This window comes from Mesoplodon bidens (assembly GCF_964165515.1).
Source record: "Mesoplodon bidens genome assembly, chromosome: 3".
Lineage (NCBI taxonomy): Eukaryota > Metazoa > Chordata > Mammalia > Artiodactyla > Ziphiidae > Mesoplodon > Mesoplodon bidens.
In genome coordinates, this window is record NC_138178.1 from 84,284,050 (window position 1) to 84,309,119 (window position 25,070).

A 25,070-nucleotide genomic window follows, 5' to 3' on the forward strand; every position below is an offset into this window, starting at 1 on the left:
ACGAGGTGGCCACCATCACCCTGATACCAAAACCAGACAAAGATACGGCAAAAAAAGAAAATTACAGACCAATATCACTGATGAATATAGATGCAAAAATCCTCAACAAAATACTAGCAAACAGAATCCAACAATGCATTAAAAGGATCATACACCATGATCAACTGGGATTTATCCCAGGGATGCAAGGATTCTTCAATATACACAAATCAATCAATGTGATACACCATATTAACAAATTGAAGAATAAAAACCATATGATCATCTCAATAGATGCAGAAAAAGCTTTCAACAAAATTCAACACCAATTTATGATAAAAACTCTCCAGAAAGTGGGCATAGAGGGAACGTACCTCAACATAATAAAGGTCATATATTACAAACCCACAGCAAACATCATTCTCAATGGTGAAAAACTGAAAGCATTTCCTCTAAGATCAGGAACAAGACACGAATGTCCACTCTCACCACTATTATTCAACATAGTTTTGGAAGTCCTAGCCTCAGCAATCAGAGAAGAAAAAGAAATAAAAGGAATATAAATTGCAAAAGAAGAAGTAAAACTGTCACTGTTTGCAGATGACATGATACCATACATAGAGAATCCTAAAGATGCCACCAGAAAACTACTAGAGCTAATCAAAGAATTTGGTAAAGGTGCAGGATACAAAATTAATGCACCGAAATCTCTTGCATTCCTATACACTAATGATGAAAAATATGAAAGAGAAATTAAGGAAACACTCTCATTTACCACTGCAACAAAAAGAATAAAATACCTAGGAATAAACCTACCTAGGGAGACAAAAGATCTGTATGCAGAAAAGTATAAGACACTGATGAAAGAAATTAAAGATGATACCAACAGATGGAGAGATACACCATGTTCTTGGATTGGAAGAATCAATATTGTGAAAATGACTATACTTACCCAAAGCAATCTACAGATTCAATGCAATCCCTATCAAATTACCAATGGCATTTTTTACGGAACTAGAACAAAAAGTCGTAAAATTTGTATGGAGACAAAAAAGACCCCGAATACCTAAAGCAGTCTTGAGGGAAAAAAACGCAGCTGGAGGAATCAGACTCCCTGACGTCAGGCTATATTACAAAGCTACAGTAATCAAGACAATATGGTACTGGCACAAAAACAGAAACATAGATCAATGGAACAAGATAGAAAGCCCAGAGGTAAACCCACACACCTACGGTCAACTAATCTATGACAAAGGAGGCAAGGATATACAATGGAGAAAAGACAGTCTCTTCAATAAGTGGTGCTGGGAAAACTGGACAGATACATGGAAAGAATGATATTAGAACACTCCCTAACACCATACACAAAAATAAACTCAAAATGGATTAGAGACCTAAATGTAAGACTGGACACTATAAATCTCCTAGAGGAAAACATAGGAAGAACACTCTTTGACATTAATCACAGCAAGATCTTTTTTGATCCACCTCCTAGAGTAATGTAAATAAAAACAAAAATAAACAAATGGGACCTAGTGAAACTTCAAAGCTTTTGCACAGGAAAGGAAACCATAAACAAGATAAAAAGACAACCCTCAGAATGGGAGAAAATATTTGCAAACAAATCAACGGACAAAGGATTAATCTCCAAAACATATAAACAGCTCATGCAGCTCAATATTAAAAAAACAAACAACCCAATCCAAAAATGGGCAGAAGACCTAGATAGACAGTTCTCCAAAGAAGACATACAGAGGGCCAAGAAGCACATGAAAAGCTGTTCAACATCACTAATTATTAGAGAAATACAAATCAAAACTAGAATGAGGTATCACCTCACACCAGTTAGAATGGGCTTCATCAGAAAATGTACAAACAACAAATGCTGGAGAGGGTATGGAGAAAAGAGAACCCTCTTGCACTGTTGGTGGGAATGTAACTGATACAGCCACTATGCAGAACAGTATGGAGGTTCCTTAAAAAACTAAAAATAGAACTACCATATGATCCAGCAATCCCACTACTGGGCATATACCCAGAGAAAACCATAATTCAAAAAGACACATGCACCCCAATGTTCACTGCAGCACTATTTACCGTAGGCAGGTCATGGACGCAACCTAAATGCCCATCGACAGACGAATGGATAAAGAAGATGGGGTACATATATACAATGGAATATTACTCAGCCATAAAAAAGGAATGAAATTGGGTCATTTGTTGAGACGTGGATGGATCCAGAGACTGTCATACAGAGGGAAGTAAGTCAGAAAGAGAAAAACAAATATCGTATATTAACGCATATATGTGGAACCTAGAAAAATGGTACAGATGAACTGGTTTGCAGGGCAGAAATGGAGGCACAGTTGTAGAAAACAAACGTATGGACACCAAGGGGGGAAAACCGCAGGGCGTTGGGGATGGTGGTGGGATTAATTGGGAGACTGGGAATGACATGTATACACTGATGTGTATAAAATTGATGACTAATAAGAACCTGCTGTATACATTAAAAAAAAGACAAATCAAAGAACAAAGCAAGAAATGTAAAAGTGAAAGTTTAAAGCCTGTTTCATCACAAGCGTCCCTTTATCATTTCACATCCATGAGCTCTGTAAATGGTTTAAAACAGTGGTTCTCAAGTGTCACCTGAGCATCCCTGGAGTCCCAAGACTCAACCGTTCAAGGAGTCCAAGAGGTCAAAACTATTTTCACAATAACAGTAAACGTTATTTCCATTCTCATTCTGTTTTAAGTGTACAGAGCAGTTTTCCAGAGACAAGATATGTGATAACGTCATACTTCTAATGGCTAATAGAATGTATGATTGTGTGTGCTTGTATTTTAAATTTTTCAGTTTTATTTTCCAATACAGTAAACATCAGTAGATACAACCTACTTAAACAAAAGTTCCTTGGAATTCTCAATAATTTTTAAAAGTATAAAAGGATCCTATATCTGCATCATAAAAAATAACAAACAAATAAATAAAAGGATCTTAAAGCCCAAAACTTTCAGAATTACTGTTTTAAAAGATTGTGTCTATCAAATCGTCATTAAGGTATGATTACTTTCCCCCACTTTTAATAATCAAAGACCACACACACGCACACACACACACACACACACACACACACAGAGTCTGCTAATCGAAACATCTGGTTGGCTTAAGCTCATCCGTGTAACACCACTAAAATGAAATAATTAAATTTGAAATACAATTGACATGTTAGCAAGTGAAGCTTTACTCTAGGTTAAGGTCAGAATTCAAATAAGCATTTTATAAAACTGGAAAAATCTTAGAATCTAATAATTAACCTCTGAGAATCCCTAAGAAGTACAGAGATTCCAAACTGAGAACTTTAGGGTATTGAAACGTACATAGAAACATCTGAGTTAAAGCTTACATTTTAAAAATATCTTTTTCTTATGCTTGTAAATATCTTTTTTTCAAAACATGGATACCAACAATAACATGTGCCTTATTTATGTCAAATCCTTCAATTAAACTTGCAAAAACAAAAGAAAAAAGAATTAGGAATATGAAGGCTGTGAGTGTTTCAAATATTTTAGTGTACCTCTTTCCAGAGTGAAATTTGCACTGCAAAAGTTACCTGATCTGGCTGTTTGTAAATCCTTCATTCCTACTGCTTTATTAGGAACAGAATCTTTCACTCCAACTGCAGGCTGAATGGGTTTTGAAACAAGTTGATTAATAAATAATGTACATTTGATACAATCTGTAGTTAATAATTGAAGACAAAAGTATAAGTTTTTACCTTCAAGTGAGGATATTTTTCAGGAGAATCTAAAAGGCAAAAGGGACATAGAATCAATTACACGTAACTATGAAAGCCAACTATATATTCATGCAGTTAGTACTGAGCAGAATCCTCATGCTTGGCCTTGGCAGTGAATACTTTAGGTTTTGGTGTTTTGTTTCTTGGGGGAAGTTAGGACTGCAACAAGACAGACATATGAATCCACTATAGATACTGAAGAAAAAATAGGAGTACAGCTTTAACAAAACATGCAGTTAAGATTTCAAAAGTAAGATTATGTTCCAAAAGCCTTTATAAAATAGAAAAATGCACATGTACCAATGTGAACATGCTGATTGATGAGGAGAAAAGTGATCTTTAATCAGAGCAACAAATCATGACCCCGAGAAGGTAAATGTGAAAGCTGATGGTAAAATGCAACAGCACATCTTGAATGCAATACAGCAGCATCATTTACACCATTATACTACAAGTATTTATCATGTTCTTCAATTTGTCCTGTAATATAGGAAGTGCACAGTTGGGATGACAGTTCAGTTGAATGTATAATTCATTTCTCATCAGAGAAAGTGTTATGAACTGATCAGCTTGGATATACACTTGTAGAATTATAGTTCATAAAAATATTCATGTTTTTCCATACCCATGTGGGCTACTGGTATGCCTACATTTCTTGGATCCTCTAGTTTAGTCATCTTAAAGTTTCTCGATCCACTCATGCAAGAAGGTATATAAGGCACATCTAAGAAATAACGTATTATAAGTTTTCAACATCGAAGTACGATTATCAAAAAGGAAAAAGTAAATTTTACTGCCACAGAATTATTAGATATTAAAAATCTTTCATATTTCAAAATCAGTGTAGTATTTACTGAAAATAACAATTTTAGCATTTAGGGAATGAACCCTATTAATTTCTTTTGTTTCCAAAATTAGTTTGGTTCAGTATATCATGCTAATGTTTAAAAGGATTTTTGTGAAACAATTATCAGCAAAAAATTAGCTATCTTAGGGACTCCCCTGGCGGTCCAGTGGTGAAGACCCCATGCTTCTACTGCAGGGGGCACGGGTTCAATCCCTGGTCGGGGAAATTAAGATCCCACATGCCAAGCCAAGCAGCCAAAAAAAACCCCACAAACCTATCTTAAAAAAAAAAAAAAAAAAAAAAAAAAACAGCCAGTGCTTCCATATTCAAATTAATCTCATTTGAATAACACATACCAACACAACATATATCTTTGATGCCTGATAGTTACAAGGAGGAGCTGGGGTTTACCTCAATTCTAGCACCCACTCCTGCTTCCAGTATTCTCTGGAGCAGCAATGACCTAACCTTGTTTCAGTGTAAATACACTGAAGTCATCTAACGAGAGTTCTCTCAAGTTTCCTCATCACCTCCACAATCACCTCCCTAACACCCTTCTTTCCCCCCTCTTTCCTTTCACTATATTCTTTCCTCTTCAAAGGTAGTCTCTGGATCTGTGGTCTTAATTCTCCCCCTTTGACATTCTTTTTATGGATCATCCCCACCACTTCTTTTTTCCTCTTTGCTTAGCAGTGGCACCTTACCTCTATAAGTTCTACTTCAACGCTTTGCTACCCTCTGGCTATAAACACACTCAGAAAGAAAAACAAAATAATGCTTTTCCTTGATCCTGTTCTGTCTTGAACTATCCAGTGGCTCCTCTTCCAGATTTCTCTCAATGCAAGCCTACACCCTTGCTACTCTGAGAGCTTGTCAGAAATGCACAATCCCAGACCTGCTGCTCAGCATGTGCACTTTTCACAAGGTCCCCAGGGGACTAATGAAAATTTGAGAGACTCTGATCTATCAGTCTGCTTCTACATTCCCACAGTAAGAGTGGGAAAGCTTTGCTGTTCGTCTCTGACAAGTTTCGGTGCTGGAAGCTCACTTCAAATTTGTCTCACGTTTCAAATACTCTTCGCTTCCCTTTTCTAAAGACCTATTTTACTTTGCCCCCGTCCTCCACAGACCCCTGCTTCCTTTTCTTTCATTTACTCCCTGTAACCTCTGCCTCTCTCATTCTTTAGTCCTTCTTTCCTCTTCCTCATTTCCCGACTTTCCTTAGGTTGTAGAGTACCTTGAAACGGAACTAATAATTTAGCTCCTGAAAGGGGACTCTCAATTTAATCTGTGGCTGACACCAGATAAGATACACAGCTTCCTTCCTTTTCTCGTCTTTTTCCTCACTATGCATTTGACAGGTGATTTTCTTTTTTTTTTTTTTTGCATCAACAGTGTTATGTTTTTAATAGTTTTCAGAATATAAGCTGCATAGCTTTTTAGAATAAAAAATGATATAACTTCAGGTACATGCTTTAGGACACTTGGTTCAACAACAAGCAAACTGTGTCTTTGAGGACCACCTCAAAAGGGTGGCACACTTCACAGTGTAACTTGGTAACAGACATGGAGATAGATGATTATATCATGGCATGTTGTCTACAAAAGAACATCTGGACACTCAGAGCTTAAATAGAACACAGCACACAGTTAAGTATTCAAGCACTGCTTTTTGGCCAAATAAAAACTGCCTAAAAACTGCTGATGGATTTTTGACAAGAAAAAAAGATGTAGCTGCTTAGTTCTTCTGATACAGCACTTCTTTTCCAGAATGAGACAGGCTCAGTTCAACTTGAAATCAGTGTGAGGAATGATTCTTCCTCTTAACCGACAGGTGATTTTCTTTGGCTATTAGAATATATCAGAATTCCCATTTTAAATCAACATGCTGTCAAATGACTTTTTCATAAAAATATAGTTCTTACCTTCTACTTGTCCATTTAATATATTTTTTCCTCTTTGACCTGCAGCTCCAGATAAATGATCAACATACTTCTCTGGAAGTCTCTCAGAGATACTCTGTTAAAATTGATATTAATAATGAGTTGCATAAAGCTTTCCTAATCCCCTGCTAATAGCTGAAAATACCCTACTTTTTAAAAATTTCCTACTTTACAAGCAATTAGATTTAAAAATAAGAGAAGCATGCATTGAAAACCCAAACATTTAAATAGAAAACTTCATATACACTCTCTAGATCAAGTCTATCTTTTATCCTCATTTGGCTACTGACTCTGTAAACTGAGCATGGAAAGCCAGAGGAATTATTTTCACAGACAAAAAATGTGCCTGACTGACAGGCACATTTCAGCAAAGAATTAACTTCAAAACACCTAACTCTACTTTGCATTCCTTGTCAAACGAAGAGAGTATTTTTTTAAAATATGTGTTTAAATAAATGCTTTAATAAGTACACTTGCTATAAATTTAAAATATTTCTAAAGACAGAAATTTTTTAGTATTAAAATAATATACTTGGCATGAAAAGAAACCATGAAGTATTTCATGTTGAGCATAAACAGAACACTGTAGAAGCTGCTTCATTTAGGTAAACAAGGGCTTATAAGAATCTGTTATTTGATAAAATTTTTATTGATAGGAAAAATAGTTGAATAAAATAGCGAAGTAGTAAGAAAAACTTTTATGTTTAAATAATAGGAGAAAATTTAAATATAGTTATGCAACTCTTCAAAAAAGTACAGCAAGCTTTAATAAGGGAAGAATAAGAACATTTATTTATTAATCATCTAAATGTGCCAAGCTTTTCTTATGCACATTTTATTTTCTACATACAACAACAATGATAAAAGTGATTGTAAGGACAGTTACCCCACTTCCTGTTTCCTGGTCCTTCCAAGATGCGAGAGTGTAATGATGGGATCCGCTGCTCTCTTTGTCCAGAATGTCCCTCCCCTGGACCCTGACGTGACTGGCTCCTTCCCATCCTCCCCTTGGTAGCTTTTCTCACATGCAGATCTTTTCTGACTACCTAAATTCCACTCCCACCCCCATCCCCATCCTAACTACAAACTCTCTCAATGTTGTCTAACGTAACATTCTCCATTTTCTTTGTCTCTCACTGTTGTGGCCTCTCCCGTTGAGGAGCACAGGCTCTGGACGCGCAGGCTTAGCGGCCATGGCTCACGAGCCCAGCCGGTCTGCGGTACGTGGGATCTTCCCGGACCGGGGAACGAACCTGTATCCCCTGCATCGGCAGGTGGACTCTCAACCACTGCGCCACCAGGGAAGCTCTCTCCATTTTCTTTACATGAAGGACTTAACAGTGACTTATAAAGGATTCCTGTTTGGTTTTATGTTCCCACCACTACAGCCTTACCCCTCAATTGGTACAGTCAGTGTCTAACTGCCCAGTATATAGTTGGTATTCAATAACAGGAATTTATTTAAGATCAAAACATTTAAAATGTTGAGAGGACCTCAAGTACCAAAGCACTTGATACATATAGGAGATCTCCGATAACAGTCTATAGAAACTTAACATACCCCAAGCTAGAAATCCACATGCCCGTTCTAATTTTCCTATTCTTAACACTACTGTCATTTTATTGTCCTTCAGGTTTTAAAAAAGTGCCCCAGCATTTAGTGAGTCACTCATTGCCACTGTGATCATTTTTGTCTTACATTTCTATAGCACCCTTTACAGTTTACAAGGTGTGTTCACAGCTGTTACCACATCTGTTCCCTACACCTACCTGAGAAGTGGGTACCAGAACCATTTTTACGAAGGACGTCACTGACGCTCAACCAGGGTAGACAAGTTTTTCCGAGATCCCACAGCTAGTGACAGAACCAGGATGCTACCATGTCTTTTGACTTTAAACACAGTGCTGTATCACTGCAGCAGCTGCCTATGTCTAACAGATCAGGCCCTTCTTATCTCTTTCCATAGCTGTCACCTTACAACAGCTCATCATTACTTTATATTTACGTTACTTCAAGTATGGCTGCCATAAAGGTACTCAACGCACACTAGTTTATCCAAACTGGTGTGTACTTATTAAAACATCGCTAAACCAAACTGTTGTTATTATAACGCCACGTACATATTATTCCCCATTCTTTTGCTTCTCTTGAAACGTTCCTTGCAGATCTATTTGAAAATCCAAATGTACTAATACTTTCAAGTCTCAGGCACTATCTTTTTCAGGTCTAAGTGGTAAAAAACTACATTTCAACCTGTTTCTCTCTGAACCTCACTAGGAGTTTTACACATCCATATGTACCAAAGAAACATACATTTGCTTGGGAGACTGGGACTGACAGATACACCCTACTATATATAAAATAGATCAATAATGAGGACCTCCTGTATAGCACAGAGAACTCTACTGAATACTCTGTAATGGCCTATATGGGGAAGGAATCGAAAAAAGAGTGGATATATGTATAACTGATTCACTTTGCTGTATATCTGAAACTAACACAACACTGTAAATCAACTATACTCCAACAAAAATTTTTTAAAAAAAGAAGAGAAAAAAGAAACATACATTTGGCCATAGGCTGACCTGGAATAATGCTTCAGTTTTTAGATAAATTTAACTTCAGAACCCAAACTGATTCCTTATGACTTCTAAGCCTTGGTTTTTGCTCTGTGCTACACTGGTTTCATTAGGTGAATCTTGCAAATTAACAAAAGTGCACTATGTGGTAGTTATTATACTTAGCACACAATTATTTAATTAATTACAGGTTAAAAATGTAAGGAAAAACTTTTGATGGGCAAATGCAAAGGTGAGAAAGTAAAGTCAAAGCACCCCCCCTTTTATGTTTTAACATCATTCAGTGCTTATATTTTAAAATAAAAAAAAAAATAATAATAGAAGACAGTACCTCAGAATCCCAAGGTGATTCTATACCTTCCTCTTCTCCTAATCCTAGTGCTGACATCATATCTGTAAAATGCAGCCACAGATACATTAATGAGAACATTTACTACTATGAATTTTAAATACATATATGTCTATCTCCATCCACAAATATTTAAATAAAATAAAGTAGCAGAAAAGAATTTCAGAGGGTTGAGGCATTTTCAGGAAGAAAAAGTTGGTAGTAGTTGGGATACTTCTGAAGAAACGGAGCAAAAGAAATATACTTAAAAAGAAATGGAAAAAAAAAAAAGGGCTTCACTGGTGGTGCAGTGGTTGAGGGTCCGCCTGCCGATGCAGGGGATACGGATTCGTGCCCTGGTACGGGAAGATCCCACATGCCGCAGAGCGGCTGGGCCCGTGAGCCATGGCCGCTGAGCCTGCGCATCCTGAGCCTGTGCTCCGCAACGGGAGAGGCCATAACAGTGAGAGGCCTGCGTACCGCAAAAAAAAAAAAAAAAAAAAAAGTCAAATTGTTATGATCTGTTTGCTCCTGTGGAGCACGTTCAATATCAGTATCATTTTCTTTATCTCCAATTTCTGGATTTGTTGCTCCTTCCTATAAAAACAAAACAAAACAAACACCTCATTCCAGAAAACATCATATTCATTCATTTGGTCATTCAATCAATCAGTAAGACCACAAACATTTACTGGATCTGTCAAATCATAGGCACTATCCTGGGAGAAAAGCTGGAAATATAAATAGAAGACCGATTCTGCTCTGTATTCCAGGAGAAGTAGAGCTACATGAAAACAAGTAAGAACAGCAAAGTATCATTCAAAAGCTCTACAACTGATGTGACCAGAGTACAGGAAGGGCACACAGGAAAGAGGAGTCAGCTGTATCTGGGTAGCTCAGGAAATGCTGCAAAGACAGGTCTGTGTCTTAAAAGACACACACAGTGTAGAGCGGGGATGTGAAGGGGATTCTAGAAAAGGCAGCCTGAGCAAAAGGACGAGGCATGAAAAAACATAACAAGTCACGTGGAAAACTAGAACACAGTTACCGGGAATGGTATGGAGAGACAAAACTGGAGGATCAGAGCCAAATCAAAAAAAGCAAGTGTCCTCCTAGAACATGAACTTTCTCCTTCATGTGATGGGGATCCACTACATAAGTAGAGGTGTTACATCTTCACAAATATATTTTACAAAGGTCACTCGGGCAGCAGCGTAAAGATGAACATCAGGGGAGCAAAACTAGAAAAGAGCATTTCAAAATTATAAGTGAGAAAGTAATAGGAAATGAAAAATGGTAAGCAGGTAGAAAATACTGAACTTGATGAGCAACAGGATGTGGTGATTTCAGGGAGGGATGGAGTCCAGGATTTTTCCTGCTTTGGTATTTCAGTGATGTTATCTACTAGGATGGGGAAGACAGATGACAGAGTAGCTTACAAAGAGTCAGGAAAGAGGAAAGCATCAGGGACAATGTCTTCAGTTTGGGGCATAACAAATTTGAGGCACCCAGGGGACTTAGAAGAAAGATTTGGATAAATGCATTTGGATTAGTAATAGATAAACTTATTCAGGAAAAGCATATGATGTTAAGATAAATATCTGTAAAATATACTAACCTGGTATAATTAAATGATGCAAACCTATGCAGAGTTCTGAACTTTTGAAAATATAAACAAGACTGGGGAAGAAAACTATGAGATTCAATTTTTCGATTATATATTGCAACATTTGTTTAAGGATATAAAATATACTCTTTCACGAATATGTGCAAATATTCATTTCCTGGATATTATAGCAATAAGCATTTTTAAGTTTAATGAAAAGATTTAATTGTAAAACACCAACCCAAGAGACTACAAGAACACTCCTTTTCAAAAATTAATCTGAAAAGACAAGTTTTAAATTGTAGAAGAGAATGTTTATGTGATTATGGAATTATAAGGCATTTTTAAGTACTACTATGATGTACGAAAGAAATATAAGACCCTATTTTGAGTGTTGCTGTAGATCAAAAAATTGTTTCTTAAAGTCATATAAGACATTCTGGAAGTCTAGGAGCAAATAATTTGAATTGGTAAACTTGAAAAAATGTTTTTCAAAAATTAGTCGGGGACTCAAGCTTTTTGTGTCAGGTCATCTCTTCCTAACTAGAAAAATTATTATGAAGGTGTGTAACCACAGATGACCTGGTGATTTATTATTAACACTTTTATTGAAGTGCACTGGCATTTTAAGAAAACAATTAGAGATGCCTTATCATTTTGGGCATTAAAAAGATCAATCCCTTTTCTTTGCTGTTAGTAAGATTAACGATAAACAGTTTTGCATAGAACATTTCTACATGTGTGCTGTTTTAATTTTCAATGAAAAGGTCCTTTTTTTTTTTATAATAGTTTTAAGCCCAACGAAGGAGTTATCATCATAGGAGCCACAAACTTCCCAGAGGCATTAGATAAGTAAGTATTAAAATTTTTGTGATATATTCTAGAATAGTGATGAACTTTAAAAATGTTGTGCTAAGTGAAGGAAACCCATCACAAAACATCACATATTATATGATTGCTTTTATATGAAATGTCTAGAATAAGCAGATCCATAGCAACAGAAAGGAGTTTAGTGGTTGCCAGAGGTTAGGGAAAATGGGGAATAACTGCCAGTAGATTTGGGGTTCCTTTCAGCTGGAGAAGAGAGGGAGGGGGTAAAAATTCTCTAAAATTAGATTGTGGTGATGGTTGGGCAACTCTGAATATATTAAAAACCACTGGGTTACACTACCAAACGTAAAATAGATAGCTAGTGGGAAGCAGCGGCACAGCACAGGGAGATCAGCTCGGTGCTTTGTGACCACCTAGAGGGGTGGGATAGGGAGGGTGGCAGGGAGGGAGATGCAAGAGGGAGGGGATATGGGGACATATGTATATGTATAACTGATTCACTTTGTTATACAGCAGAAAATAACACAACATTGTAAAGCAAATTATACTCCAACAATGATGTTAAAAAAAAACAACACTGGGTTTTCGACTTCAAATTCTATGATATGAAAATTGTATCTCAGTAAAGCTGCTAAAAGAATCTTCTCACAACTTAAACATCACAAAGCTTTTGGGTGTGGGGTAGAGAGGAATTTTAGAATAAAATTTACTATAGTTTAAGATTTTTATTGGTTTTATTATATAGAAGTTATTCATACTTTCATCTGATCTAATAGTTGGTTCTTGCCTAAGACTCTGGTTTAACATTTTGTACTTAATAGCAGTAAGATGGATGTGTAGCTCTCATAATAGATTGCTGTAGAATTATTTGTTCCTTGACCGGCTGACTTGCATGTCTTTGTCTCTGAAGGGTTGTATGCTATCTAGATGCACACATTTATCTATATGAACCTTTGTTCTGCCTTCTGGTTATTGAAACTGTTCTTTGAGCCACGTTTTATAAGGAACTAATCTGAATATTTATGTTCAAAATAAATATTGGTTGCCATTGTCTTTCCATCTTCTCTTTAGGATGTCAGTCCTGTTGAACTTGACCTTCAGCACAGTCAGCTTATTAATTTATATTTTCTTTTTGTATTCTCCCTTTAGCACCTTAATACGTCCTGGTCGTTTTGACATGCAGGTTACAGTTCCCAGGCCAGATGTAAAAGGTCGAACAGAAATCTTGAAGTGGTATCTCAATAAAATAAAGTTTGATCAGTGTAAGTCTTAATTCGACGATACAGACATTATCTCCATAAAATGGTAATATATCAATCCACCCTGTTTGTGGTCCTTACTCAGGATGTCTTAAAAGACAAATTCCTTTAAATGTCTATTTTTCTCTCCTCTTGTTTGTCCATAAAGACCATTTCTCAATTAATGTGTGTCCAGAGATTCTGTCATTTTGAATCCCGATTCTAAAGAAAGTTTTCTTTTGAGTACTTAGATAATACTTGATGAAATCTATGTATAAATGTTTCTTTAGATGGATGTAAAATATAAAATCATATAAAAAGAACCTGTATATTATGAGCATAGTACCTCATGATATAGTCACTTTGGGGCCAAAAGAGGGGAAGCAGACTATAAAACAAAACACATGGAAATATTATGGAACTACCTGAGTAATAAAAGCAGCTATTAAAGCTGCAGTATTTTCAAAGATACCTGAATCAATTCTTAAAACCAAATATGTTTCCGATAATAAGGGGGGCTTTTATGTCCAAAGTTATTTCAAGATGAAATTCTGAAAACAAAATGTCTATGAATGTGCTTTTTCAGTTTGTGGTTAGGCCATAATTAAAGGTTTGTAAATCGTTATCCGGCAACTCTACCTTTCTCTGTTTATCACAAAGTTATTTAAATATAAGAACTTTTGTGATTTGTCCCAATGACAATTTTAATGGTGTGTTTACTAGCAGTTTTGGCTTTTTCCCCTTAGAATTTAGTGAAGTAAGCTTTTGTAAAATTACAGCTCATGATGGCTATCTTCTTTTTTCTTTTGCAATGTGAGTTCTTTATGAAGAGCTTTTTATTAGCTCTTCTGAAATTTTAATATTGTGTCCTGTCTGCATATAGCTGTTGATCCAGAAATCATAGCTCGAGGTACTGTTGGCTTTTCTGGAGCAGAGTTGGAGAATCTTGTGAACCAAGCTGCTTTAAAGGCAGCTGTTGATGGAAAAGAAGTGGTAACCATGAAGGAACTAGAGTTCTCCAAAGATAAAATCCTAATGGGTAGGTTTTCTTTTTTCTTTTTTTCCCTATCTTATACTGTTCATTATGTTAGAGAAAAAAATTCTTTTTTTAAAAAATTGCCACTTGATAATTTTTGGTTTGGTGGTAATTCACTCTTTTTTTTTAAAAAAAAATTTTATTTATTTATTGGCTGCATTGGGTCTTCGTTGCTGCATGCGGGCTTTCTCTAGTTGTGGCGAGCGGGGGCTACTCTTCATTGCGGTGCATGGGCTTCTCATTGTGGTGGCTTCTCGTGGAACATGGGCTCTAGGTGCGTGGGCTTCAGTAGTTGTGGCTTATGGGCTCTAGAACTCAGGCTCAGTAGCTGTGGCGCATGGGCTTAGTTGCTCTGCGGCATGTGGAGTCTTCTTGGACCAGAGCTCGAACCCGTGTTCCCTGCATTGGCAGGCGGATTCTTAACCACTGCGCCACCGGGGAAGTCCGAGAAAAAACTCTTAATTTTGAGAGAAAGTTTATAAAAAAGAAAGGTATAGAAACATGCAAATATATACTCTAACAGAGCAACACAGTTTGGCCTGTTACAGAACAAATATATTATAACTTATGTTACACTCTTTGGGGGGCATGAGTGCCCATGTCTTTCCTCTTGTCTGATATTGCTGATAAAAGAATAGTTAATTTTACTGTTTTTCAGAATTTAATTTTTACTTTAAATCTTGAATTGCCTTCAAAACAGGTTAGTTATGATATTCCTGTTAAATTAGAAGTTTATTTTCTAGAAATAGAATACAGCTTTTCCTTTTGATATAAGGATTAAGATGATAGTTTTTACAGTTTGGTTTTCAGTTGACAAATTATGGTTTACATGTGTTGTAGAGTGGAATCTACTCATTTTTTAAACTTTCAAACTTTTAAAATATTTATTAATGATATTAAATCATATGACTCTAAGAATGACTTTGAGACAAAGGAGCTTCATTCATTTAAATATACCTTCTTAATGGAGTATTTTACTTAAGCAAATTTTTATTCTTAGGGCCTGAGCGTAGAAGTGTGGAAATTGATAACAAAAACAAAACAATCACAGCGTATCATGAATCTGGTCACGCTATTATTGCATATTACACTAAAGATGCTATGCCTATCAACAAAGCTACAATCATGCCACGAGGGCCAACACTTGGACATGTATCTTTAGTTTTTCTTTTCTTTCAAACAGTGCTCCCCAGGAGCTTATGTAGGAAATTGCTGATGAAAACATTTCAAAAGAAAATTCAGCTACTTCCTAGGTGTGTTGATACTTTCTTCTTTAACTTCCTCAACTGTCTTGAAATCAGACATACTTGTGAAATTTACCTGCTAATAAAGGATATCCTTAATATTTCAGATAATATATTTACATTATGAAATGTAATTCAGGAATGACAGCAAAATATAATTCTTAAATATGTAGTTGCTCTTTTCCCCTCGAAAGAAATTATGTATCATAGTGACTGGTTCAATAGTTTTTCTAAGTTTTTTCTCATTGAGTACAAGTTTCATTTTCATATCTTTCTAATCATAGACGTTTATTTTTATTTATTTATGTTTTAAATTTTATTTTTGGCTGCGTTGGGTCTTCTTTGCTGCACGCGGGCTTTCTCTAGTGGAAGCGAGAGGGGGCTGCTCTTCATTGCGGTGCGTGGGCTTCTCATTGTGGTGGCTTCTCTTGTTGCAGAGCACAGGCTCTAGGTGTGCGGGCCTCAGTAGTTGTGATACATGGGCTCAGTGGTTGTGGCTTGTAGGCTCTAGAGCACGGGCCCAGTAGTTGTGGCGCACAGGCTGAGTTGCTCCGCGGCATGTGGGATCTTCCCAGACCAGGGCTCGAACCGTGCCCCCTGCATTGGCAGGCAGATTCTTAACCACTGCACCACCAGGGACGTCCCTATAGACGTTTTAAACATTTTTGTGCAACGAGGGACAAACAGTTGTATTGCAGCATTAACTACTTACTATTTATAAACTGCACTTTTGCTTTCCTCATTTTATACATAGCTGGTTTGGTAATCAATCACCATGACCATCTCTATTAAATGCCGCTGAGCTTTCAGCATCATGGTATTAAGTAAGGTCATGAGAGACAAATGATAATTCAGGTTATTAATGTAAGTGTTTCAAAACTGTGTCTGAATTTTTTCTGTTTTTCAATTGTCTAGGTGTACCTGTTGCCTGAAAATGATCGACGGAACGAAACTAGAGCTCAGCTTCTTGCTCAGATGGACGTCAGTATGGGAGGAAGAGTGGCAGAGGAACTTATATTTGGAGCTGATCTTATTACAACAGGTTGGCTGTAAAGAATAGCTTTGATTCAAATTGTGTTTGTTGGTTTAAAGATTTTTTTTAACTTGAGTTTTATGTATATTTCAAAATTTTAGGTGCTTCCAGTGATTTTGATGATGCAACCCAAATAGCAAAGCAGATGGTCACCAAATTTGGAATGAGTGAAAAGGTAATGGCTAATTTTAATCCTTCCTCATGTATCAAATTTTGATGTGCCAAGTGTCTCTTTGTGAGAGAGGATTCTCATTATAAATTGATAGATTTTCCCCTGTCTCATTCCAAATGGATTTAACAAAGCTGACTCTAAACTAAATGTCATTTTCTGAGAAATGTAACATACTCTTTCCATTCCAGCTGCTCAAACAGTAAGAGTTATTACTTCATGAATTAACCAAATGATAATATAAATTCTTTAGCTTTTTTATTCATATGACATCGAAGACCTACTTGTTGAGCTTGCTTACTTTGCCCTTTCCACATACTTCACGTTCCAACGTTATCACTGTGGCTCCATAAAGCAATTCCAGTACTCTGTGAATTGTGGATTTCTGGACTAGAATAGCTGCTAAGGTTTTCTAAGAAGGTACTCAGAACGATACTTAGGATTTAAAATTTTCTCTCTTGTTCACACTTTTTAGTATTATACTTTCAGAAGAATAATGAAGTTTTTTTGCCCTCAAGGGCATTTTTATATTGTATTTTTTCCTTGCCCCCATGATATGTATTTTCTTATGTATAGGATAGTACTTCCTCTGTTACATACATTAGTGTTGGAGGTTTTTCTGTTGGATTTCTTCCTTTTCATTGATTTTAGCTTGGAGTTATGACCTACAGTGATACAGGGAAACTGAGTCCAGAAACTCAATCTGTTATTGAACAGGAAACCAGAATCCTTCTGACGGTAATGATCTTTTTTTAAATGTTTATTTATCTATTTAGTCAAAATGTGCCTAAATATTTGGGTGCTTTCAAAAAAACTAAAGTTCCTCTGTTCTATAAAGTTAATAGGTGCACCGCTGCTGCCGTGATTAAATATGTCATAGACTGGATCTTTGACATAGACTGGAACCCCTGATCATAGACTGGATCTTTATTTTATTCTGGCCATAGGCTAAGAACAATTTATATATATATATATATATATATATATATATATATATATATATATATATATACACACACACACACACATATATGTATATATATATATTTTAAAATAAATTTATTTATTTTATTTTTGGCTGCATTGGGTCTTTGTTGCTGCATGTGGGCTTTCTCTAGTTGCAGCGAGCAGGGGCTGCTCTTCATTGCGGTGGCTTCTCTTGTTGCTGAGCATGGGCTCTAGGGCACGGGCTTCAGTGGCTGTGGTGCGGGGCTTCAGTGGTTGAGGCGCGCAGGCTTAGTTGCTTCGCGGCATGTGGGATCTTCCCGGACCAGGGCTTGAACCCGTGTCCCCTGCATTGGCAGGCGGATTCTTAACCACTGTGCCACTACGGAAGCCCAGAACAATTTACATTGTGATTTAAATATTCAGTTCTTCTTTAGCTGATATATTTCTAATATTTTATGTATTTTCTTTAATTTGATTATTTTACTTGGACATGGTTATGTTCAAAATGTCTAGTAATTGTATTGTGTTTATATGACCTGTGCTTCTTGGTGTTGGTAAATTCACTTTTACATTTTCCACCCAATTTTATAAGGACAAAAATATAATTCGCTAGTAAAATATTGGCATAAACATTGTACAGGCGAATATGACACTGCCAAACATGAACTGTTATTACTGCCGTTATTCATAAGCTGATAAACTTAATTCAGACTCACCTTTGGAAAGAGAGTTGAAGGATTTAAATGAAAAGTTCAAGGTGGGTTGCAAAAAAAATAATCAAATGTATGGAAGTCAGGGATCACCTCTAATGATACTGTGTTACAGTATTGAGAGGTGAGTGTGTTACCAAGTAAAAGAATGGAAATTATATCTTTTCTGGCCATTCTAGATTGAGTAAATTGGTGAAATCTCAAGAGGCAAAAGGAGCAAACTCCCTTTCCTTTTAGCACGTATACTGAAAAGAGAAATAGATTTCTGTGTTCACAGACCTTATTTAGAAAGCAGATGAGTACAGTGTATACTTTTATTTCTTAAGTAGCTTTTTGTTTAAGTAGTCCTCAGTTATCTCTATGATAGACTTTGAGGTTAAAAATGTAACATTTGAAAGTATGAAAGAGTTATCTTTAGGGAACCAAGCTTTTAAATGCATTTATCTTTCATAACTAGAAGTCAATAGATTTTATAGTTTTTTTAGGGTGCATAAAGGCTTTTTATCTCATTTAGGGTTTTTGCTTCTCCTAAGGTTTCTGCCTCTTACATATCTGCTTTGTATTTCAGGATTCGTATGAGCGAACAAAACATATCTTGAAGACTCATGCCAAAGAGCACAAGAATCTAGCAGAAGCTTTACTGAACTATGAGACTTTGGATGTCAAAGAGATTCAGATTGTTCTTGAGGGGAAGAAATTGGATGTGAGATGATAGCTCTTGATGCATTGTTGGTTTTATTGCAAGACCATAAGTAGCACTGCAGTAGTCGTATTTTGCAACACTTTTCTCCCATTCTTGGTATCACTCAAGGGTGTGAAACACTTTGTCAGTCTTTTGTCACATTTATCTAATTTTGATTATTCTCATGATGGACACCTACTGCAAACAGCAATTTATTAAAGAAAATAAAGAACTATCAGGATTGAAAACAGCTTGTTTGAGAAATGTCAATCAGTTATTAAGTTGAAAATAAGTAATGATTTTATGGTTGGTTACAGTGCTAGATGTGAATAGAAATTGTGCCTTTAGCTCTTGGGAAGTATTTTTACTTAGGAAAATACAATTCTTGAAGGACTGTCTTTATTTCTAGATACTACCACTTATCTTTGATAAAGAAATGATGCTATTTGGCTATTGGTAAATCATATTTCTACATACATCAGTGGAAACTTCATTAAGATGCACTTAATTATGATCTAGATTGACCATATATAAGGTGTTTTTTTAAAAATCTAAGAGTAGAGAATTGTGAACCTACAGATACAATCGGAATTTAAATGATTATTATAAGCTTTTTAAAATGCAGCTTGCATTTTCATGGTCTTTTTTTTTTAACATTACTATCACTCTGAAAATGAAGTTTATTTCAGAGCAGCAGTATTTTGTTAAATAAACAAGTAACACACCTCAAATTATGAATAACTGTGTAATTATGCTTTGCGTTAAAACCAAAATAAAACCAAAAACCCAGTCCCATTCAGAGTGAACTTTTGAATTATGCTGTGTTAGAAATGGAAAGTTGTGTTTATTTTTCAGTCAGATTTTGTGAATATGAATGTGTTGTTACAGAATTTACAGATGACTTTATTTAACTCAGTAGAAAAATTATTTTAGAGCACATTGTAGTGGTTTTACAACCATACTATATTCTTGAAGTGATTTTATTAAAATTACCTACAGTTTTCTAGTAACTTTTAAGCTGTATATGGTCTTCGTTGAGGTTGGTAGAGGGAGCTTGCTACATGATATTCTTGCCCTTTATTTGGGTAATTTAAAATTTTGATGTACTTTCAAACTTAGAGAAACATTACCAGAATAATACAAGGAATTCTCATATACCCTTGATTCAGATATACGTTATTTTCATTTGCCCGTTTTTTATTGCCCCTGCTTCCTTTCTCCCTTCCTCCTCTCTTCCCTCCCTCCCTCCTTCCCTCCCCTTCTCTCTGTGTTTATATATATATGAGTATACATGTCTTTGCGTGGACACGTTTTCATTTGTCTTGGTAGACTTCTAGAAATTGCTGTGTGATGTGGTGAGTTTCTGTTTAACTTTTTAAGAACCTGATGAACTGTTTTGAAAGTAACTATATAATTTAATGTTCCAACTACCAGTGTATGAAGGTTCCCGTTTCTCCATATCTTGTACAGTGTTTCTTATAGTCCTGTCCTTTTGACAAAGCCAATCTAGTGGGTATGAAGTAGAATCTCATTGTGGATTTAATTTACATTTCCCTAGGACTAGTGATTTTGAACATCCTCTGCTAGGCTTTTGGTCATTTGTATATCGTCTTTGGAGAAATGTCTGTTGAAATCCTCCCTCCCCTCTTTGGGTTGTTGTCTTCTGTGTTGTAAGAGATCATATATTCTAAAGACAAGTCCTTTATCATATGGATCTTGTTTTTTTTGTTTGTTTGTTTGTTTGTTTTTTGGCGGTACGCGGGCCTCTCGCTGTTGTGGCCTCTCCCATTGCGGAGCACAGGCTCCGGACGTGCAGGCTCAGTGACCACGGCTCACGGGCCCAGCCGCTCCGCGGCATGTGGGATCCTCCCGGACCGGGGCACGAACCCGTGTCCCCTGCATCGGCAGGCGGACTCTCAACCACTGCGCCACCAGGGAAGCCCAATCTTGTGTTTTTTTTTTTTAATCCAGTGTGAAAATCTCTGTTGTTTGAGTAGGGTGTTTGGTTCATTCATATTTAATATTTATGTAGTGGCTTTTACATCTGCCATTTGCTATTTGTTTTCTGTTTTTCTCGTATCTAAAGAGATCCCTGTGTTCCTCTTCTTCTTTTTTGGCTGCACAGCATGGCTTGTGGGATCTTAGTTCCCCAACAGGAATTGAACCCGGGCCCTTGGCAGTGAGAGCACGGAGTTCTAACCACTGGACTAACAGGAAATTCCCTGTTCCTCCTATTGTGAGTTATGTCTTAGCAGTTGCTCTAGGGATGACAGTACGCATTTATCACTCTTAATCACAGGCTCCTTCAAAATAATACAAGTTTAATTCTGTCAAAATGTAGTAAACTTGTTGCTTTCTTACCTACTTCTTGGCCCTAAATAGCAGAAAGAAGAGGAGAGGTGACCTAGAGAACCTCAGTCTCTCCACTGGGAATTGGAATAGCCTCTAATTTTAGCCACAGAAGGTTTTCCTCAACTGTATATGTTGGGATTTTGCAAAAATCCTGTTCTGATGAACCTCCAGATGAGATTGGTGGGAGGAGTGAGTGGTGTGGCTCTTACTCCTTAGCTGCCCAGAATGATTGTCATCTCTGAAGTGGTTATAAGGAAGTCGTGTCCATATCCCCCTCCCCGACCCCCCACCACCCCTGTACCTCCTCCTTTTAGTTTAGTGTATATTAGCAGGTTGGGCTAGAGGAATCAGCTGCTATGCGGTTGATTTCTTTTTAACCCTTTCCCTTATTTGCCTTTTACTCCTCCCCTCAATCTAAAAGCTCTGTTTAATGCAACTGGAAATCTTTATCCTCCTCCCTCCCCCTTCCTTTATATATTGAGGCTTTGGGGTAGGAGAAAAGTGCACAACCCACCACCCCCCTTCCCCTCTGCATTAAAATTCCTTATTTACCCCTTTTCCCCTTCACATTTCATCCCACTCCTTTTCTGGCAAAAAGGAGCCTTTTCCTCTCTGTGACCCTAAGAGCATACTGCACAAGGGAAATCGCCCCCATCCAGATGTGGCTCCACTCTTCATTTCTCTTGTCTTCTGCTGCTCTTTTCCTGGTGCTCTTTTTGTCGGTGGGGTGTGGGTAATAGAACAGCCATGGGCTTTTGGGGACTTAAAGTTAAAGCTGTTTGTTTTTTCCTTTTCATTTATAAAAACACTAAACGTTCAATTTCAGAGAACCAAAAATCCCACCTTCCCACAGAACACTACTAAGGGGCATGTCTTCTGCTCCATACCTTTTCTGTTTTTCTTTCTCTCTTGTTAATGCTTTTAAAAACAAATGAGTTTTTTTTATATAAATAAAGTTTTTAAAGTGTGAAAAAAAACAAACACAAAAGAATTAAGAAAATGGTCATAGAAACATACATATTGATAATTACCTTAAACGTGAATGGATTAAATGCTCCAACCAAAAGACACAGGCTTGCTGAATGGATACAAACACAAGACCCATATATATGCTGTCTACAAGAGCCCCACTTCAGACCTACAGACACATACTGACTGAAAGTGAGGGGATGGAAAAAGATATTCCATGCAAATGGAAATCAAAAGAAAGCTGGAGTAGCAATACTTATATCAGATAAAATAGTCTTTAAAATAAAGGATGTTACAAAAGACAAGGAAGGACACTATATAATGATCAAGGGATCAATCCAAGAAGAATATATAACAATTATAAATATATATGCACCCAACATAGGACCACCTCAATATATAAGGCAACGGCTAACAGCTGTAAAAGAGGAAATCAACAGTAACACAATAATAGTGGGGGACTTTAACACCTCACTTGCACCAATGGACAGATCATCCAAAATGTAAATAAATAAGGAAACAGAAGCTTGAAATGACACAATAGGCCAGATAGATTTAATTGATATTCATAGGACATTCCATCCAAAAACAGCAGATTACACTTTCTTCTCAAGTGCGCACAGAACATTCTCCAGGATAAATCACATCTTGGGTCACAAACCAAGCCTCAGTAAATTTAAGAAAATTGAAATCATATCAAGCATCTTTTCTGACCACAACACTATGAGATTAGAAATGAATTACAGTGGAAAAACATAAAATACACAAACACATGGAGGCTAAACAGTAAATTACTAAATAACCAAGAGATCACTGAAGAAATCCAAGAGGAAATCAAAAAATACCTAGAGACAAATGACAATGAAAACACAACAATCCAAAACCTATGGGATGCAGCAAAAGCAGTCTTAAGAGGGAAGTTTATAGCTATACAAGCCTACCTCAAGAAGCAAGAAAAATCTCAAATAAATAATCTAACTTTATACCTAAAGGAACTAGAGAAAGAAGAACAAACAAAACCCAAAGTTAGCAGAAGGAAAGAAAACATAAAGATCAGAGCAGAAATAAATGAAATAGACACAAAGAAAACAATAGCAAAGATCAATAAAACTAAAAGCTGGTTCTTTGAGAAGATAAACAAAATTGATAAACCATTAGCCAGACTCATCAAGAAAAAGAGGGAGAGGACTCAAATCAATAAAATTAGAAATGAAAAAGGAGAAGTTACAACAGACACCGCAGAAAGACAAAGCAGCTTAAGAGACTACTACAAGCAACTCTATGCCAATAAAATGGACAACCTGGAAGAAATGGACAAATTCTTTGAAAGGTATAACCTTCCAAGACTGAACCAGGAGAAACAGAAAATATGAACAGACCAATCACAAGTAATGAAATTGAAGCTGTGATTAAAAATCTTCCAACAAACAAAAGTCCAGGAGCGGACGGCTTCACAGGTGAATTTTATCAAACATTTAGAGGAGAGCTAACACCCATCCTTCTCAAACTCTTCCAAAAAATTGCAGAGGAAGGAGCACTCCCAAACTCATTTTACGAGGTGGCCACCATCACCCTGATACCAAAACCAGACAAAGATACGGCAAAAAAAGAAAATTACAGACCAATATCACTGATGAATATAGATGCAAAAATCCTCAACAAAATACTAGCAAACAGAATCCAACAATGCATTAAAAGGATCATACACCATGATCAACTGGGATTTATCCCAGGGATGCAAGGATTCTTCAATATACACAAATCAATCAATGTGATACACCATATTAACAAATTGAAGAATAAAAACCATATGATCATCTCAATAGATGCAGAAAAAGCTTTCAACAAAATTCAACACCAATTTATGATAAAAACTCTCCAGAAAGTGGGCATAGAGGGAACGTACCTCAACATAATAAAGGTCATATATTACAAACCCACAGCAAACATCATTCTCAATGGTGAAAAACTGAAAGCATTTCCTCTAAGATCAGGAACAAGACACGAATGTCCACTCTCACCACTATTATTCAACATAGTTTTGGAAGTCCTAGCCTCAGCAATCAGAGAAGAAAAAGAAATAAAAGGAATATAAATTGCAAAAGAAGAAGTAAAACTGTCACTGTTTGCAGATGACATGATACCATACATAGAGAATCCTAAAGATGCCACCAGAAAACTACTAGAGCTAATCAAAGAATTTGGTAAAGGTGCAGGATACAAAATTAATGCACCGAAATCTCTTGCATTCCTATACACTAATGATGAAAAATATGAAAGAGAAATTAAGGAAACACTCTCATTTACCACTGCAACAAAAAGAATAAAATACCTAGGAATAAACCTACCTAGGGAGACAAAAGATCTGTATGCAGAAAAGTATAAGACACTGATGAAAGAAATTAAAGATGATACCAACAGATGGAGAGATACACCATGTTCTTGGATTGGAAGAATCAATATTGTGAAAATGACTATACTTACCCAAAGCAATCTACAGATTCAATGCAATCCCTATCAAATTACCAATGGCATTTTTTACGGAACTAGAACAAAAAGTCGTAAAATTTGTATGGAGACAAAAAAGACCCCGAATACCTAAAGCAGTCTTGAGGGAAAAAAACGCAGCTGGAGGAATCAGACTCCCTGACGTCAGGCTATATTACAAAGCTACAGTAATCAAGACAATATGGTACTGGCACAAAAACAGAAACATAGATCAATGGAACAAGATAGAAAGCCCAGAGGTAAACCCACACACCTACGGTCAACTAA

At 36.5% G+C, this 25,070-nt stretch overlaps 1 protein-coding gene and 1 pseudogene across 2 annotated transcripts in view; one reads left to right on the top strand and one right to left on the bottom strand.

Annotated features, from left to right (window-relative positions):
• The window catches only part of LOC308614831 (ankyrin repeat domain-containing protein 26-like), a 136,214-nt pseudogene that overhangs the window by 74,931 nt on the left and 36,213 nt on the right, over nt 1-25,070 (bottom strand). The gene's annotated exons all lie outside the window — the stretch shown is intronic.
• Nucleotides 11,597-17,306, top strand: LOC308614827 (ATP-dependent zinc metalloprotease YME1L1-like). Its single transcript, XM_081229592.1, has 6 exons — nt 11,597-11,935; nt 13,064-13,176; nt 14,036-14,191; nt 15,189-15,340; nt 16,348-16,474; nt 16,567-17,306. Exons 2-6 carry the CDS (start codon nt 13,092-13,094, stop codon nt 16,680-16,682), a joined length of 636 nt encoding a protein of 211 aa, XP_081085718.1. The 5' UTR covers nt 11,597-11,935; nt 13,064-13,091; the 3' UTR covers nt 16,683-17,306.